Source organism: Pseudophryne corroboree, chromosome 7 (assembly GCF_028390025.1).
Source record: "Pseudophryne corroboree isolate aPseCor3 chromosome 7, aPseCor3.hap2, whole genome shotgun sequence".
Lineage (NCBI taxonomy): Eukaryota > Metazoa > Chordata > Amphibia > Anura > Myobatrachidae > Pseudophryne > Pseudophryne corroboree.
This window is the reverse complement of record NC_086450.1, coordinates 895988-913822: the sequence shown is the minus strand read 5'-3', so window position 1 is coordinate 913822 and position 17835 is coordinate 895988. Positions and strand designations below refer to the sequence as shown.

At 48.4% G+C, this 17835-nt stretch overlaps 1 protein-coding gene across 1 annotated transcript in view; it reads left to right on the top strand.

The window, feature by feature from the left end:
- Positions 1 to 17835, top strand: part of LOC134944053 (MAGUK p55 subfamily member 4-like) — a 91661-nt gene that overhangs the window by 60012 nt on the left and 13814 nt on the right. The window contains exons 4-5 of the mRNA XM_063932588.1: positions 3627 to 3720; positions 4594 to 4702. Coding sequence (XP_063788658.1) covers positions 3627 to 3720; positions 4594 to 4702 — 203 coding nt within the window. The remainder of the gene's footprint in view (positions 1 to 3626; positions 3721 to 4593; positions 4703 to 17835) is intronic.

Below are 17835 nucleotides of genomic sequence, written 5' to 3'. Positions count from 1 at the left end.
TAGGTGCCCTTATGTTTGTATGTTGAGTCACAGGTATTTCTACAGGTGCCCTTATGTTTGTATGTTGAGTCACAGGTATTTCTACAGGTGCCTTTATGTTTGTATGCTGAGTCACAGATATCTACAGGCGCTCTTATGTTTGTATGTTGAGTCACAGGTATCTACAGGCGCTCTTATGTTTGTATGCTGAGTCACAGGTATCTCTACAGGTGCTCTTATGTTTGTATGCTGAGTCACAGGTATCTCTACAGGTGCTCTTATGTTTGTATGCTGAGTCACAGGTATTTACAGGCGCTCTTATGTTTATATGTTGAATCACAGGTATCCCTACAGGTGCCCTTAAGCTTGTATGCTGAGTCACAGGTATCCCTACCGGCGCCCTTAAGCTTGTATGCTGAGTCACAGGTATCTCTACAGGCGCTCTTATGTTTGTATGCTGAGTCACAGTTATCCCTACAGGTGCTCTTATGTTTGTATGCTGAGTCACAGTTATCCCTACAGGTGCTCTTATGTTTGTATGCTGAGTCACAGGTATCTCTACAGGCACCCTTATGTTTGTATGCTGAGTCACAGGTATCTCCACAGGCACCCTAATGTTTGTATGCTGAGTCACAGGTATCCCTACAGGTGCCCTTATGTTTGTATATTGAGTCACAGGTATTTCTACAGATGCCCTTATGTTTGTATGTTGAGTCACGGGTATCTACGTAGGTGCCCTTATGTTTGTATATTGAGTCACAGGTATTTCTACAGATGCCCTTATGTTTGTATGTTGAGTCACGGGTATCTACATAGGTGCCCTTATGTTTGTATGTTGAGTCACAGGTATTTCTACAGATGCCCTTATGTTTTTGTATGTTGGGTCACGGGTATCTACATAGGTGCCCTTATGTTTGTATGTTGAGACACTGTTATCTCTACATACGCCCTTATGTTTGTATATTGAGTCACAGGTATCTCTTCATAGGTGCCCTTATGTTTGTATGTTGAGTCACAGGTATTTCTACAGGTGCCCTTATGTTTGTATGTTGAGTCACAGGTATTTCTACAGGTGCCTTTATGTTTGTATGCTGAGTCACAGGTATCCCTACAGGTGCCCTTATGTTTGTATATTGAGTCACAGGTATTTCTACAGATGCCCTTATGTTTGTATGCTGAGTCACAGGTATCTCTACATAGATGCCCTTATGTTTGTATGTTGAGACACTGTTATCTCTACATACGCCCTTATGTTTGTATGTTGAGTCACAGGTATTTCTACAGGTGCCCTTATGTTTGTATGCTGAGTCACAGGTATCTCTTCATAGGTGCCCTTATGTTTGTATGCTGAGTCACAGGTATCCCTACAGGTGCCCTTATGTTTGTATATTGAGTCACAGGTATTTCTACAGATGCCCTTATGTTTGTATGTTGAGTCACAGGTATCCCTACAGGCGCCCTTATGTTTGTATATTGAGTCACAGGTATCTCTTCATAGGTGCCCTTATGTTTGTATGTTGAGTCACAGGTATTTCTACAGGTGCCCTTATGTTTGTATATTGAGTCACAGGTATTTCTACAGATGCCCTTATGTTTGCATGTTGAGTCACGGGTATCTCTACATAGGTGCCCTTATGTTTGTATGCTGAGTCACAGGTATTTCTACAGGTGCCCTTATGTTTGTATGTTGAGTCACAGGTATTTCTACAGGTGCCCTTATGTTTGCATGTTGAGTCACGGGTATCTCTACATAGGTGCCCTTATGTTTGTATGCTGAGTCACAGGTATCTCTACAGGCGCCCTTATGTTTGTATGCTGAGTCACAGGTATTTCTACAGGTGCCCTTATGTTTGTATGCTGAGTCACAGGTATTTCTACAGGTGCCCTTATGTTTGTATGCTGAGTCACAGGTATTTCTACAGGTGCCCTTATGTTTGTATGCTGAGTCACAGGTATCTCTACAGGCACCCTTATGTTTGTATGCTGAGTCACAGGTATCTCTACAGGCATCTAACTCCTACCAGTAGTATTAGCGCCAAGCTTATGTCAGGTATATACTTTAGCTTAATGGTAACGCAGATATGTCACTTGTCACAATGTAAATAGTAAGTGTACCCTCTGTGTACATAATGTGATAATGTAATGACGTGTTATGCACATACATTGGTTACCCTTTTATAAAAGGGAATCTACTTTCCTGCAGTAGAAAATGTAATGAGACTAGCCGGCCACGTTATATATTATAGCGCATTGGCGTTTCTATAATGGGTGCAGTGTGTGCGAGGCACACGGGCCCCCACCCCGCACACACTGCACCCATTTGCTTAAGGTAGATGCTAGATTCAAGTGGCCTAAGGGACCTTTTACGCCAGGGGGAGGAGCCACAACACAAGGGGGAGGAGCTAGGCCAGCGGGATAGTTCCTCTACTATCCACGCCACCATTACCTTTAATAATCAGATGGCGAGCGAAGCGGAGCGAGCCTAAAGCGTGTCGAGCGAAGCGATCCCGCGATGGTACTTTTCGGGTACCCTGTTCGGCCGTAGCTCCTCCCCCTAGTGCTGTAGCTCCTCCCCTAGTGACGTCAGAAGATCCCTTCTCCCACTCCGATTTAGAACCAACCATTTGCTTAATACTTACCTCTCAGAAGTCCCTTGTCCAAGCCATCCCTTTTCGGCAGCGCAATAGAGTTTGAACAATAGGGGGAACAAACTCTATTACGCCTGATGAAAACTCCAGAAAGACGGCACGGCGGCCATTTTTCCGGAGTTTTGCGCATTAGCAAAATCTACGGGAAAATGGCCACCGCGCCGTGTTCCCGGAGGTTTGTGCATGCGCAATAGAATCTGTTCTCAGACTCTATTGCCACTGCCGCGGAGAAGGATGGCACCGTCGGGGGACTCCGGAGAGGTAAGTATTAAATCCTGTGCATCAGTCAGAGAGGAGGACCCTGATGTATGAGGCTACACACGGCCTCCTCCCCTCTGAAAACGCCCGTTATAGCGTAAACGCTAATTACTAGTATCAGCTGGAGAGGTCGGAATGCAGACAGCCAATCAGAAACCAGGTCATGCTGGTGAAGTGTTTCTTTGCTCCGCCCTCCAGTATATAGGATAGAATAAAATACTGTAAAAGTGCATCATAAATAGGAAATCAATGACATGAAAGGCGTTCCTCCTACTCATATACCCATATTAGCTGGTATGGGTCATCAGCTCAACCACACTTAGGTCGACAGTCGTTAGGTCGACCATTATTGGTCGATATGGTCATTAGCAGACTGCATCAGCGCATGAAGCTTCTATCAGGAGATGCCGCGTCCCTCATTTATTCTCCATGTCATACTAATAGCATTGAAGTAAAAGTGACAGTTCTGTATGTAACGTGTTTCTGTGCGTAACGTGTTTCTGTATGTAACGTGTTTCTGTGCGTAACGTGTTTCTGTGCGTAACGTGTTTCTGTGCGTAACATGTGTATCTGTGCGTAACATGTGTATCTGTGCGTAACGTGTATCTGTGCGCAATGTGTATCTGTGCGCAACGTGCATCTGTATGTAACGTGTATCTGTGCGTAACGTGTATCTGTATGTAATGTGTTTCTGTATGTAACGTGTATCTGTATGTAACACTATCATCTATGTCCCGGCAGATACTACTCGCCATAAGAAGAGTTATGAAGAGAATGGTCGGGAATATTTCTTTGTATCTAAAGAGACATTTGAAAGTCTGGTATATAGCCACAGGTATGTCTGGTATATAGCCACAGGTAGGTCTCCGTTCAGGATATATTACAGCATTGTTATCATTTTACTTACAGGGTCGGAAGGTGAGAAGAGCAATGTGGGGTCCCCGGGAGGGTCAGCCGGTAACTGGGGCAGTTGTATAAAAACTTAGAGACTTTACAGGAGCTGATTCGTTGGCACTTTATCTCTCTTCACTTTATCTAGCTCCAATGTTTGATATATCTCTCCCACAGTGTATTTATTTCAGATTTGTTTTCTCAAACCTCTAGGATACCCACAATCATTAATTGTCCATGTTTTTCCTAAAATAATGCTAATTTAGACCTATTGATCGCGGGTGGCGTGGAGGTACAATCGCGTAATCACTGCCATTAGATTTTCGGGATTCCCTATTGTCACACGCCATGGCCACTGGAAGTAAGACGTTGGCGCCACTGTACCGCAGTCACAAGCTGTGACATATGCCTGCAGTTCAGTTGTCACTCCCATTAGTCTATTCACTAAAGGTCAACACAAACAAAAATTGGGGGTGTTATTTGTGTTTTTAAACATATTTGATCCAAATTTGCTAAAATGCATCCACTCGCCGCAATTAAAGGGTGGCGGCCGCTTTGCTCAACACAAGGTTAATCATTTGTGATGTGGATAGTAAATACAGCAAGTTGTAAAAACATGAAAAAAAAAACCATAAAAATGTGTCGACCTTTTAAACCTTTCAGTGTCGAGCTCTCAACCACCAACCAATTATTTTACACATTAGATCTTGGCAATCGGGATTCGGGTAACCATCATTTGCCCATTAGATAAACATCATCATTAATCACTTTCATGTATATATTTTTGACACTTTTTCCAATGTTTAATTCTCTCCAGTTTCCTGGAGTACGGAGAACACAAAGGGAATTTGTATGGTACAAGTGTGGAGACGGTGAAAGACGTCATGGATGCTGGAAAAATCTGCATAATTGATCTGGAGCCACAGGTTAGAGTGCCACACCTCCCAACGTCAAGGAAGGTGCAAAGGGGGCGTGGCCTGGGGAAAGGTGGCGCAGCTTAGCCGGGATGCTGCATCTGCAAGCCACGCCTCCCAATTTCATCACTTAGGCATGCCCCAGCCCCTCTGTCTCCCGGGAATGTGCACAGCGTCTATCCACAGTTGCTCTACTATGCAGAGCAGGGTGACAGGAGACCTCCCAACTGACCGCCGCCACGGCCCGTGGGTGGGACAGTCACAAAAAACGGAACTGTCACGCGAAAATCGGGACAGTTGGGAGGTATAGATTACTATCAGGGCCGGATTAAGGGCCACATGGGGCTGGGGCATGGTCTTGATGGGAGGGCGTGCCAGTATTGCCCGAGCAGCTGTGCTGCACCCAGGCTTACATCCCACGCTGCATCTATTCAGGATTCACCTGCTGTACAAGAGCAGCGAGCGATGTTATACTCCCCCAACCTTCCTCATGCCTAAGGGGCACTGCAGTCCGCGGGAGGACAGTGGGATAGTGCCCAAAAAGCGGGACTGTGCGCTATACTGAGAAGGGAAGGAGCAGAGCCCAGTGTGGTGTGGCCAGCGCAGTGTGGGTGTGGCCAGTGGTGTGGGTGTGGCCAGTGCAGTGTGGGTGTGGCCAGTACACCCTCTGTACAATCAGCCCTGTCTCCCTAAATACATACAAAAAGAAAAATTGCATCATTTTGTGGGAACGCTACAAAAACTATTTAAATACTTACGATTTATGGCGACTATATGTGGCAGCTGGACCGCTGGTAATCCTGCTGCCATGGTGATATGGACGCCTGGAGCTGTAGCCCCGCCCACCCCATTGTTAATCTGGCCTCACTACTACCGAACCTGTACAAATGTGCAATAGAACATTGCCTGGGCGGAGCATAGTGGGCGTGGCTGTTTGGGAGTCGTGTCGGCACAAATGCGGCATTGTGGCTCCACCTCCCCACTATACAAAGCAGAGAGAACTGGCGCTGTATAGTGGGGGGGTTGGGCAGTGCTTTGATGACACGATTCAGTGTGAATCACATCATCGGGTCTTCTCGGACCACCCACATGTGCTCTGTTGTGAGCGGCCGGGGAGGGGGGGGCTGGTGGCAGATGCTGGGGACTTGCTCGGCCTTTGCAGGAGGGTAGGTGAGTATGATTTACATTGATCTGTATACGAAACCTGTTATCATGTTTCTGCCTCGTATGTAAAATATTCCCGCTGAATTCTGCTCGCCGGATTACTCCGAGCTGGAAAACAAATGTAATATTAATATTTCCTTCAGCCAAGTACAGGCCCGGATTGGGGGGAGCGGACGTGGACTGAGTGGGGCTTTTCTTCCCCCAAGTTGTTGCCGTCACACACTCGCATTATATTAATACCATCACACTCTGATATAAACGCCGTAGCGTGCACCAATAACATGGTAACACAAACGTTCTCTATCGTTGCGCTGCTGAGGAACGAATCCCCCAACTCATGATACCGCCATCTGCTAACTCAACACCCCAGGCCTGGATGGGGGCCTCCTGTAACCCATTATCCTCCCTTCCAATAACACAGACATAAGGCCCCCTGAGATCCCACTGGTAGGATGGGTGCAGCCGTTCTTTCCTGCAGCACAACATAAAATAGGGCGGGATGTCCAGGCAGGATGCGCTAGATGGTTCCACAGGACATACCTCCAGCTCAGACACACCCCACACTCCAGCCCTAGCTACACTGAGCAGACCCATAAGTACCTATCAGTATCTGCTGCCCCAGGTCACCCACCAGGCATATGCCAACAGCGGGATGTACTAAAAGTCTTCATGGGCCATTGCACTGATGCTAATCGCATATGTACTAACATATTAGTATGGTAATGCAATGCCAGAGGACCCCTGCGAAGCTTGGTGCTCTCCAGAGTAGAGGGTGTGTAGAGGTCTCCGTCACCTCCCAGCTCCGAGATCCTCCTCCCTGCAGCAGGAAGGACATCTGGCTGTGTTGCTGGGGGAGAAGGAGGCTGGGATCCGGGACTGGGAGGCTGTCTGCTCTAAGGTATGGTGGGGGGGTTGGCGTCAGCAGCACTGAGCAGCGGGATGCGGTAAGAAGCCCATAGGCATCTATTTATGGAGATACACTCCGCATCATTACGCGGGCGGACGGGGGTTAGTACATTTGAAGATACTGTAAAACCCCTGAAAACAGGGGATTTACAGCATTTTTCCTTTAGTACAATCCCGCTTTTAAGGTGCATCCATACTATGCGATATTTTAGACAATATCGCTCATTTTCACCCTTCTAAGCGATATTGTTTAAAATGTCAGTGAGTAATGATTACACCTGTGTGCCTGCTAGTTGACCTGGGGAATGTGTCTGTAATGAGTACACCTGTGCTCCTGCTGGGTTACTTGGGAAATGTGTCAGTGAGTAATGAGTGGACCTGCTGGGTTTGGAGTGATATTGCCGAGCTTACCTTAGGGAAGTGGTTCTGAAACTGAGGTTGAACAGCTGAACCTTAGCGTATAACCAGGGCCAGCTCAAGGGTTTTCAGCGCCCCAGGCGGGCAATAGGGGCATGGCTGGAATGACGTGCGGTGCGCGATGACGTCATCGTGCACCGCACAGCAAAGGTCCTCTCCACGAAGGGAAACTAGACGCTACGCATCTAGTTCCCTTCACGGTGGGGGGCACAGCACTGACAGCAGCAGCGGATCTTGCCATGGTGCGGCACCCTCCGGATGGTGCCGGCGCCCCGGGCAAAAGTCCTGCTTGCCCGTGGCAAGATCCGCTACTGCGTATAACTGATTGTAGTATGAGTTACACTTATGTTTCTCTTCAGACAATGACTAATAGAGACCTACACAAAGGTTTTTTAGATCAACATATTTAAATATCATTTAAAGAAAAAAATAGGATTTTGGTACTTACCAGGTAAATCCTTTTCTTTGAATCCATAGGGGGCACTGGAGTACTCTTGGGATATGGACGGTGTTAGCAAGGACTGGGCACTGAATATTCAAATTTCAGTAACTCTCCTCCCCTCCATACTCCCAGAATACTTCAGTGTTTTTTCCTGAGGCGAACAGGATAGAGGGGATGAACAATGGAGAATTACCTATAATATTATAACATAACGGACAACAATAAAGTTGACACATAACGTAACTGACAACTAACCAGTTGACACCATAACCGATAAATCGGTGAGAATGTGTTACCATAAGATCCCCTGAACTTACCACAACCAGGTAAAACTGCTCTGGGTGGGCGTCCAGTGCCCCCTATGGATTCAAAGAAAAGGATTTACCTGGTAAGTACCAAAATCCTATTTTCTTTTTCATCCACTAGGGGTCACTGGAGTACTCTTGGGACGTACCAAAGCTTCCCCCGTGGGCGGGAGAGCTGTTTGACACCTGTAACACTAGGCGGCCAAAGCTAGATGCTGATGCCGCAAACGTATCAAACTTGTAAAAGCGCACAAACGTGTGCACTGATGACTATGTAGATGCACGGCCATGCTGCGTCGTAGAAGCCCCACGACCAGCTGCCCATAAAGTTTCCACAGAACGTGTGGAATGAGCCGTTACTGATGTAGGCGGCTGTAACCTAGCATGAAGGTAAGCCTGACGTATGGTCAGTTTTATCCATCTGGATAAGGTCTGCTTAGAAGCTGGCCAACCCATTTTGGCAGCATCATAGAGAACAAACAACGTATCCGTCTTACAAACTGTAGACGTTCGAAATACATAAACGCGTAATGCGCGTACCCCAACCAAAGTTCCAGAATGTCCTGTTAACACAGGAACTACTATTGGTTGATTGATGTGAAAAGATGACACTACCTTTGGCCAGAAAGCAGGATTCGTCCGAAACTCCGCTCTGTCATCATGAAACACTAAAAACGGTGGCTTGCATGCCAATGCACCCAAATCTGAAACACGCCTTGCCGAATATAAGGCTAGGAGAAAAATCGTTTTCCAAGTGAGAAACTTAATATCCACTTGATGTAAGGGTTCAAAGTATGAAGACTGTACAAAATCTAAAACCAGATTCAAGTCCCATGGCGCTGTAGGTGGAATGAATGGAGGCTGTACTCTGAGGACACCTTGCAGAAAAGGTGTGTACAGGCGGCAATAGAGGCAATCGTCTTTGAAAGTAAATTGACAAAGCAGATACCTGCACCTTTAGTGTAGATAAACGCAGACCTCCATCTAACCCCGTCTGTAGAAATAACAAAAGACGGGATAACTTGAAAGATGATGTCGGAAACTTCCGAGCTTCACACCAACCTATATAGGCACGCCAAATCCTGTAATAATGAGCTGTTGTAACTGGATTTCTAGCACGTAACATGGTTGGTATAACCGATAGTGGAATGCCCTCTTTTCTTAAGAGGGCGGTCTCAACAGCCACCCCGTCAAACGCAGCCGCACTAAATCGGGGTAAAGGAACGGACCCTGTTGTAACAGGTCCGGACGTAGCGGAAGCGGCCAAGGATCGTCTGCGAGTAGTCCGCGGAGATCCGAGAACCAAGCTCTCCGAGGCCAATAAGGCGCCACCAGTATGACTGTGGCGGACTCTCGTTTGATCCGTTTTAGCAACAGAGGGAGCAGCAGAAATGGTGGAAACAGATACACGAGGCTGTGCGGCCACGCAATCGTGAGAGCATCCACTGCCACTGCCTTTGGATCTCGCGTTCTGGACACATACTGGGGCTTTTGGTGATTGTGGCGAGATGCCATCAGGTCCACTTGAGGGTAACCCCACCTCTGGACCAACATGTGAAACACTTCTGGATTTAATGCCCATTCTCCTGGATGAAAATCCCGATGGCTGAGATAATCCGCCTCCCAGTTGTCCATTCTCGGAATGAACACTACCGCCAATATCACTTGGTAATGGCCGGCCCAATTGAGGATTCAAGCTACTTCCCGCAAGCCATGCGGCTTCTCGTTCCTCCTTGTTTGTTGATGTACGCGACCGCCGTTGCGTTGTCTGACTGCACTTGGACAGTCTGAGACCGAAGCATGTGCACTACTTGTCGTAGCGCATTGTAAATTGCCCAGAGTTCCAGGACATTTATAGACAGCAATCTTTCGTGATCCGCCCAGAGACCCTGGAGCTGACAATTTTGAACTACAGCTCCCCAACCTCTGAGACTCGCGTCTGTGGTTAGAACTATCCAATTCCAGACGCCAAACCAATTTCCTGCGGTTAGATTGTGTACTTGGAGCCACCAGAGTACAGAAACTCTGGCCTGTGGAGACAACCTCACACTCTAGTGAATCTGCAGATGCGAGGCCGACCACTGTGCGAGCGCATGCAGTTGAAAAGGACGTGAGTGAAATCTTCCGAACAGAAGCGCTTTGAAAGCCGCCACCATTGTGCCTAAGAGGCGAATGCACAAATGTACCGAGGCTTGAGCACTAATCGTACCAGATGACGAATAGTCTGTACTTTCTGTTCTGGTAGGCAAATTCTTCGATCTACCGTATCGAGAATCATCCCTAGGAATTGAAGTCGTTGAGACGGAATCCGATGTGAGTTCTTGAAGATGACAACCCAACCGTGCTGAACCAGCACATTGTACGTTAGTAAGGCATGTTGAAGGCGCATTTGGTGAGACGGAGCTTTGATGAGCAAATCGTCTAAGTACGGAACTATTATCACTTCCAGGTATATGAGATGAGCCATCATAACAGACATCACTTTGGTGAATACCCTAAGTGCCGACGAGAGGGCAAACGGTAGAGCCTGAAACTGATAATGGATCCGCCGTATAGCAAAACGCAAGAACCTCTGATGAGGTGGCCAAATCGGAATGTGTAAGTACGCATCCTCGAGATCCAGCGCAATCATGAATTCCTGTGGCTCTAAACCTGCAAGTACTGTCCGCAGAGATTCCATCTTGAATCTGTAGTAAGTATGCTATATTGGCCTGACCGAGCCATCCGGCTTTGGTACCACAAACAGACTGGAATAATAACCCTGACCTTGTTGGTGTACAGGGACCGGAATCAAAACTGCTGAATCCAGCAGAGAGTGAATGGCAATTTACCGAACCGCCCTCTTGCCGTCCGACACAGGCAGTCGTGTCTTGAAAAACCGCAGAGGCGGTAGACAGTCGAACTCTTATCTTTTAACACTAAATTGCGGATCCACCCATCTGTGGATGTCTGGAACCACGCCAAATGAAACGTCTGAAGGCGTGCTCCCACAACTGGAGAACCGAGATGGGCTGGGAGCCCGTCATGCCACTGGCTTGCCGGTGACCTTAGCGTCCGGACGACTGGTGTTGGTTTGTTGAAAACCACGTCCTCGACCTCGCCTACCAGGCGTGGCTGTTTCTCTGCCACGGCCTCGAAAGGGCTGAGGTCTAAAGGATTCGAACGCTGGTCCAGAGTATTTCCGTGAAAAATACCTTTGTCCAAATCAGGACCAAACAACCTTCGCATAAGGTAATGCTTCTATTCTTCTCTCGACCTTTGCCTCCGCCTGCTAAGGACGCAGCCAGAGCGCTTGTCGTGCCACAACGAGTGACGCTGAAAGGCGAGAACTGACTAGGCAGACGTCTGTAGAAGCTGTACATAGATAATCAGCAGCTTCGCAGATTTGATCAGCGAGAAGCATAAGGTGGACGTTTTGTAGGGCGGACCTGAGTCCTGTTATCCAGACAAGCAACGCTGTAGTTACCCAAATGCCAACCAAACACGGTCGAAGCAACACCCCTGCTGCTGTATACAGCGACTCTAGCATAGCTCCCATGGAGATGTCACTGACTTTGGAAACGGTTAACTAGACTGAAATCGGCGAGGTTTAGAAACCTGTGTATAAGGATCCTATTAACATCTTATTTAGAGATTCCGAAAAAAAAATAAGAAACACGCTGGAGATCTGTGGTCTAGTAAAGACCACCTTATAAATTGTCAGAGCCTCTTCAGTCCCTGTAAACTTCAGAGACTGACGCACCCACACTATCTGACTGCTGGTCTATTCACCCGTCTCACATTCATCTTGCGCAGTTAGGCCTGGCATAGAATCGTCAGAATTGCAACATAGCAGCAACTGGGAATTTCTAAGGCAAATGAGAACTATCTTTGCAAAATAGGAGATGAAATGGGAGTATAAAATATACTGTGCATGTGGTAGAACTCACCGGGAACCCACTGGTACAGACATTGCAGTGAAACAACTTTTCCGTCTTTGCTGGTGACTTGCTTATTATGTAACCAGACAAATAAATAGACAAAGACAGACCAATTCCACCTCAGTAAAATTGCGAAAAATGTGTATATGGTCAAAGTGCAGTGCACGTGGCCAGACCATAAGAAACCTGATCCAAAAATTCCTACCAACACCCCTGCGCCATCCAGTGGAGCAGTGTTGTAGGACAGGAACGTTCTGGAAAAGAAACAGAAAGTATGATTAAAATGGCCTCCAGCCATGTGCTTATAGTCAAAGAACATATAGCATATTTCCTTACATGACCATATATACATACAGTATTTTACATACATTGTCTATGGTATAACAAGTGCCACACGAATGCATATATAACACAATGCAGCCCCTTTAGCATAGGCTGTGTCTTGCTGCTGCTGTGGCATAATCTCCCCCCCCCCCCCCCTGCAGCTGCACTACAAGTAATAGGGACAGGGAAACTCCTGACCGCCCAGCATGAGCCCACTAGCTACTAGAGGGCTGTTTTACAGGGACAGACCGCGGCAGCAGTGTGCACCGTCCGCGGTCTGAGTGATCAGAGGCGCCGGCATCTCCCCCCCCCCCCCCCTGCTACCCCCTTAGCGTGTGCAGGGAGCGTTGGCAGTGCTGAGCTGCCGGCCGTTATTGAGACAGACCGCGGCAGTAGTGAACGCTGTCCGCGGTCTGAGGGAGCAGTTACCTTCCCCTAAGCGACGGAGCCTCCGGCTGTTACAGGGACAGACCGCGGCAGCACTGCACGCTGTCCGCGGTCTGATTTTGCACTACAGGCAGGGAGCGCTGAGAACGGCGCTTGCAGCGGCCGTCCAGCGCGTCCCTCTGAGCGGCGGCCGGGAATAGGGGAGCGGCGGCGGCGGGGAGCTGATAACAGCGGTGGCGGAGACGGATCAGCGGGATGCCTCGGGCGACGCACATAGCAGTCCCCCCACACGGTGGGGCGGCATCGTGAGCTGACCGCCCCGGTCATAAATACCTGGGTTCCTGTGCTCTGACGGGGCTTCTACAGCAAGCTCCGTCCAGTCCTTTCTGCAGTCTCAGCTGTTGTTAGCTGAGCTGCTTGTGGCTGTGAGGGGGCTCCTTTGTGAGGCCCGACATGCCAAGAGCTGCACGCAGCAGCTTCTGTAATCCCGGACCCATAGCTTTTGTGGAAGCTGGGAAAGGATTGTAAATATATATATAAATAAAAATAGAATATGTGGAGGAGCTCCACACTTTGTGCTCCTATCCATGTGAGCACCGAAAAAACACTGAGGTATTCTGGGAGTATGGAGGGGAGGAGAGTTACTGAAATTTGAATATTCAGTGCCCAGTCCTTGCCAACACCGTCCATATCCCAAGAGTACTCCAGTGACCCCTAGTGGATGAAAAAGAAAATAGGATTTTGGTACTTACCAGGTAAATCCTTTTCTTTGAATCCATAGGGGTCACTGGAGTACTCTTGGGATATGGACGGCTTCCGCAGGAACAGGGCACTGAATATTTAAATTTAGAACACTACACCCCTCCATATCCCAGAGTACCTCAGTGTTTTTTACTGAGCCGAACAGGAGCTATAGAGAGGTTGACAATGGAGAATTACATATAACATAACGGACAACAATAAAGTTGACACATAACGTTACTGACAACTAAACAGTTGACACCATAACCGATAGAACTTGATAATTTGAACCAGTCGGTGAGAGTGTGTTACCATAAGATCCCCTGAACTTACCACAAACCAGGTAAAACTGCTCTGGGTGGGCGTCCAGTGCCCCCTATGGATGCAAAGAAAAGGATTTACCTGGTAAGTACCAAAATCCTATTTTCTTTTTCATCCATTAGGGGTCACTGGAGTACTCTTGGGACGTACTAAAGCTTCCCCTGTGGGCGGGAGAGCTGTTTGGCACCTGTAACACTAGGCGGCCAAAGCTAGATGCTGATGCCGCAAACGTATCAAACTTGTAAAAGCGCACAAACGTGTGCACTGAAGACCATGTAGCCGCATGGCAAAGCTGCGTCGTAGAAGCTCCACGACCAGCTGCCCATCAAGTTCCCACAGAACGTGTGGAATGAGCTGTTACTGATATAGGCGGCTGTAACCTAGCATGAAGGTAAGCCTGATGTACGGTCAGTTTTATCCATCTGGATAAGATCTGCTTAGAAGCTGGCCAACCCATCTTGGCAGCATCATAGAGAACAAACAACGTATCCGTCTTACGAACTGTAGACGTTCGGGATACATAAACGCGTAGTGCGCGTACAGTGGCGGATCCAGGGGGGGGGGCACTCGGGCCCGTGCCCCCCCTGTCATTTGTGGCCTTCTGTCCCCCCCCCCCCACCCCGGCGCCGCACAGGGAGATGACGGGCGCCCGCTGAGATTGTGTTACCAGCGGGCGCCCGTCTCCCTGCACAGCGGCAGCCGGAGGCAGGAGCTCAGTACTGAGCTCCGGCTTCCGGCGCGGTCACTGTGCGGCGTGCGCTATGGGAGAGACGTCAGTCATGACGTCTCTCTCATAGTGCTGACTGAGGAGCGGACGCCCAGGGAGGAGGAGAACTGCAGCGGCCTGGAAGCGGGAACGGGGCTCGGTAAGTATGTTTTTTTTCTTCCTTAATGCAGCGGGGGCATCTACTGGGGGCAAACTACGGGGGACATTACTACTGGGGGGCATCAACAAGGGGCATTATTACTGGGGGGGGCAAACTACTGGGGGCATCACTACTGAGGGGTCATCTATTGGGGCCATCTACTGGGCGTCCTCGTAGGGGGCATTATTACTGGGGAGTCATCTATTGGGGGCAGCTACTGGGGGACATCTACTGGGGGCATTATTACTGGGGGGCATCTACTGTGGGCAAACTGCTGGGGGACATTATTACCGGGTGGCATCTACTGGGGGCAAACTACTGTGGGACTATTACTGGGGCCCAACTACAAAGGTGCTAACTACTGGCGGCTTAACTACAGGGGCATTACTACTTGGGGGCTAAACTACAGGGGGCCAAACTACTGGGGGCTTAACTACAGGGGCCAAACTACTGGGGGATGACTACAGGGGCCAAACTACTGGGGGCATTACTACTGAAGGCTATGCTACAAGGGGGCTAAACTACAATGGGGCAAACTACAGGGGGGCATTACTACTGGTGGCTAAACTACTGGGGGCATTACCACTGGGAGGCTAAACTAAAGGGGGGGGGGTAAACTACTGGGGTCATAACTGCAGGGGAATTAGCACTGGGGGCATTACTACAGGCAACATTACTACTGGGGGCAATACGGGCATTGCAAAAGGGGCACCACTACTATGGGGTCTATATAAGGGGCACTACCAGTACAGTGGACATTGCATAATGAGCGCTACAACTGTGGGCATTGTATAAGAAGCGCCACCTCACATGCACCGAAGCCGCACGCAAATGTACTTGCCCCTTCCATGGTGCCCCCCCTAACATTTTCTTCTGGATCCGCCCCTGCTTTGGTGAATACCCGAGGCGCTGACGAGAGGCCAAACAGTAGAGCCTGAAACTGGTAATGGTTCTGCCGTATTTCAAAACGGAAGAACCTCTGATGAGGTGTCCAAATCGGAATGTGTAAGTACGTATCCTTGAGATCTAGCGCAATCATGAATTCCTGTGGCTCTAAACCTGCAATTACTGACCGCAGAGATTCCATCTTGAATCTGTAGTAAGTGAGGTACTGATTGAGACCCTTTAAGTTCAATATTGGCCTGACGGAGCCATCCGGCTTCGGTACCACAAATAGACTGGAATAATAACCCTGACCTTGTTGTTGTACCGAGTCCGGAATCAAAACTGCTGAATCCAGCAGGGACTGAATGGCAATTTGCAGAACTGCCCTCTTGTTGTCCGAGAGAGGCAGTCCTGTCTTGAAAAACCGCAGTGGCGGAAGACAGTCGAACTCTATTTTGTAACCTTTTAACACTAAATTGCGGATCCACCCATCTGTGGATGTCTAGAACCATGCCAACTGGAACGTCTAAAGGCGTGCTCCCACAATTGGAGATCAGAGATGGGCTGGGAGCCCGTCATGCCACTGGCTTGTCGGTGACCTTAGCGTCCTGACGACTGTTGTTGGTTTGTTGGAAACCACGTCCTCGACCTCGTCTACCAGGCATGGCTGTTCCTCTGCCACGCCCGCGAAAGGGCTGAGGTCTAAAGGATTTGAACACCGGGCCAGAGTATCTCCGTCTTGGTACCGTTGGAGGCAATCGTAAGAAAACAGACTTTCCTCCCGTGGCCTCAGAAATCCATTTGTCCAATTCAGGACCAAACAACTTAACGCCTCTATACCTCTTTTGACCTCTGCCTCCGCTTGCCAAGAACGCAGCCAGAGTGCTCGTCGTACTGTAACCAGTGACGATGAAATGCGAGAAGTGAGCTGACAGACGTCAGTAGAAGCTGTACATAGATACTCCGCAGCCTCACAGACTTGATCAGCCAGAAGTATAAGGTGATCGTCATGTAGGGCAGACTTGAGTTCTGTTATCCATACTATGAGCGCCTTAGTGACCCAAATGCCAACCAACCCAGGTCTCAGCAGCACTCCTGCTGATATATACATGGACTTTAGCATAGTTTCTATTTTGCGGTCTGAAGGGTCTTTAAGCGTTGTAGCAGTTGGCACTAGTATGGTTAATTTCTTTGTAAGTTTTAACACAGACAAATCCACCATTGGCGGATTCTCCCATGTACATGTCACCGAGTCTGGAAACGGGTAACTAGACAAATCTGCGAGGTATAGAAAACCGTTTATCTGGATTCTTTCGTGTTTCTACTAACATCTTATTAAGAGACTCCGAAACAGGAAAACACATTGGAGATCTCTGTCGTTTAGTAAATACGACTTCATCATTTGTCAGAGGCTCCTCAGTTTCTATAAACTTCAGAGACTGACGCACCACTCTGATGAGATTATCAATGCCTGGGCTGTCAATATCTTCACTATCTGACTGCTGGTCCACTTCGCCCTCTTCATCCTCATCTTGCGCAGTGAGGTCTGGCATGGAATTGTCAGAATGCAACATAGCAGAAACTAGTAAATCATAAGACATATGAAATTTATCCCGTCTACCCAAAATGGATTTGGACTTTTGGCAAGGCTGAGACGCTCACCCTAGACTCAGATCTTGCCGCTTCCCGCTCTTGACGAGCGGCGGCCAATTCTGATTGCAGCCCAGCCAGTACATTGGCTAGCATTTCCCATGGAGGGTCCGGGGAGGAAACTGGCTTTAAAACCGGAGCAGAAATTGTATTCGTAGCTGAATTCACAAAACATACTGTACATGTAGTAGATCCATCCGGTAACACACTGTTACAGACATTGCAGTGAAACTGCTTTTTAGTTTTTGCTGGTGCCTTACTCATTATGCAGACAAACAATACAATAGACAAAGACAGACAACTTACACGACTCAGTAAAATAGTACTAAGGTGTGTGTGTGTGTGTATATATATATATATATCTATCTGGCCAAGAGCAGTACACGTGGCCAGTCCTATGAAATGTGATCCCAAATTCCCACTAACACCCCTGCGCCTCCGGTGGAGTAGAGATGTAGGACAAGAACGTTCTGGAATCACAACAGGAAGCATGGTTAAAATGGCCACCATGCCATGCTTACACTGATAATCACAGTACAGGTTATAATCTTTTAAAGCAGATATATAACCTGGGATAGTGGTAGCAAAAGCCTAATAGTCTATACTTTTCCTATAATCTGTGCAGCCTAGCATACTGCTGCTGATTCACCCCCCCCCCCCCCCCCCCGTGCAGCTGCGTTTGCTGTGAGCTTCTCCCCCCACCATGTGCTCCGTGTACTGGAACACCAGGCGCATCTAAAAGGGGCCAGGGAGCGGGTAGCGGTAGCCGGGGGATGGCCAGCGGGAGCCAAAGAACGGACAGCGGGAGCCGGGGAGC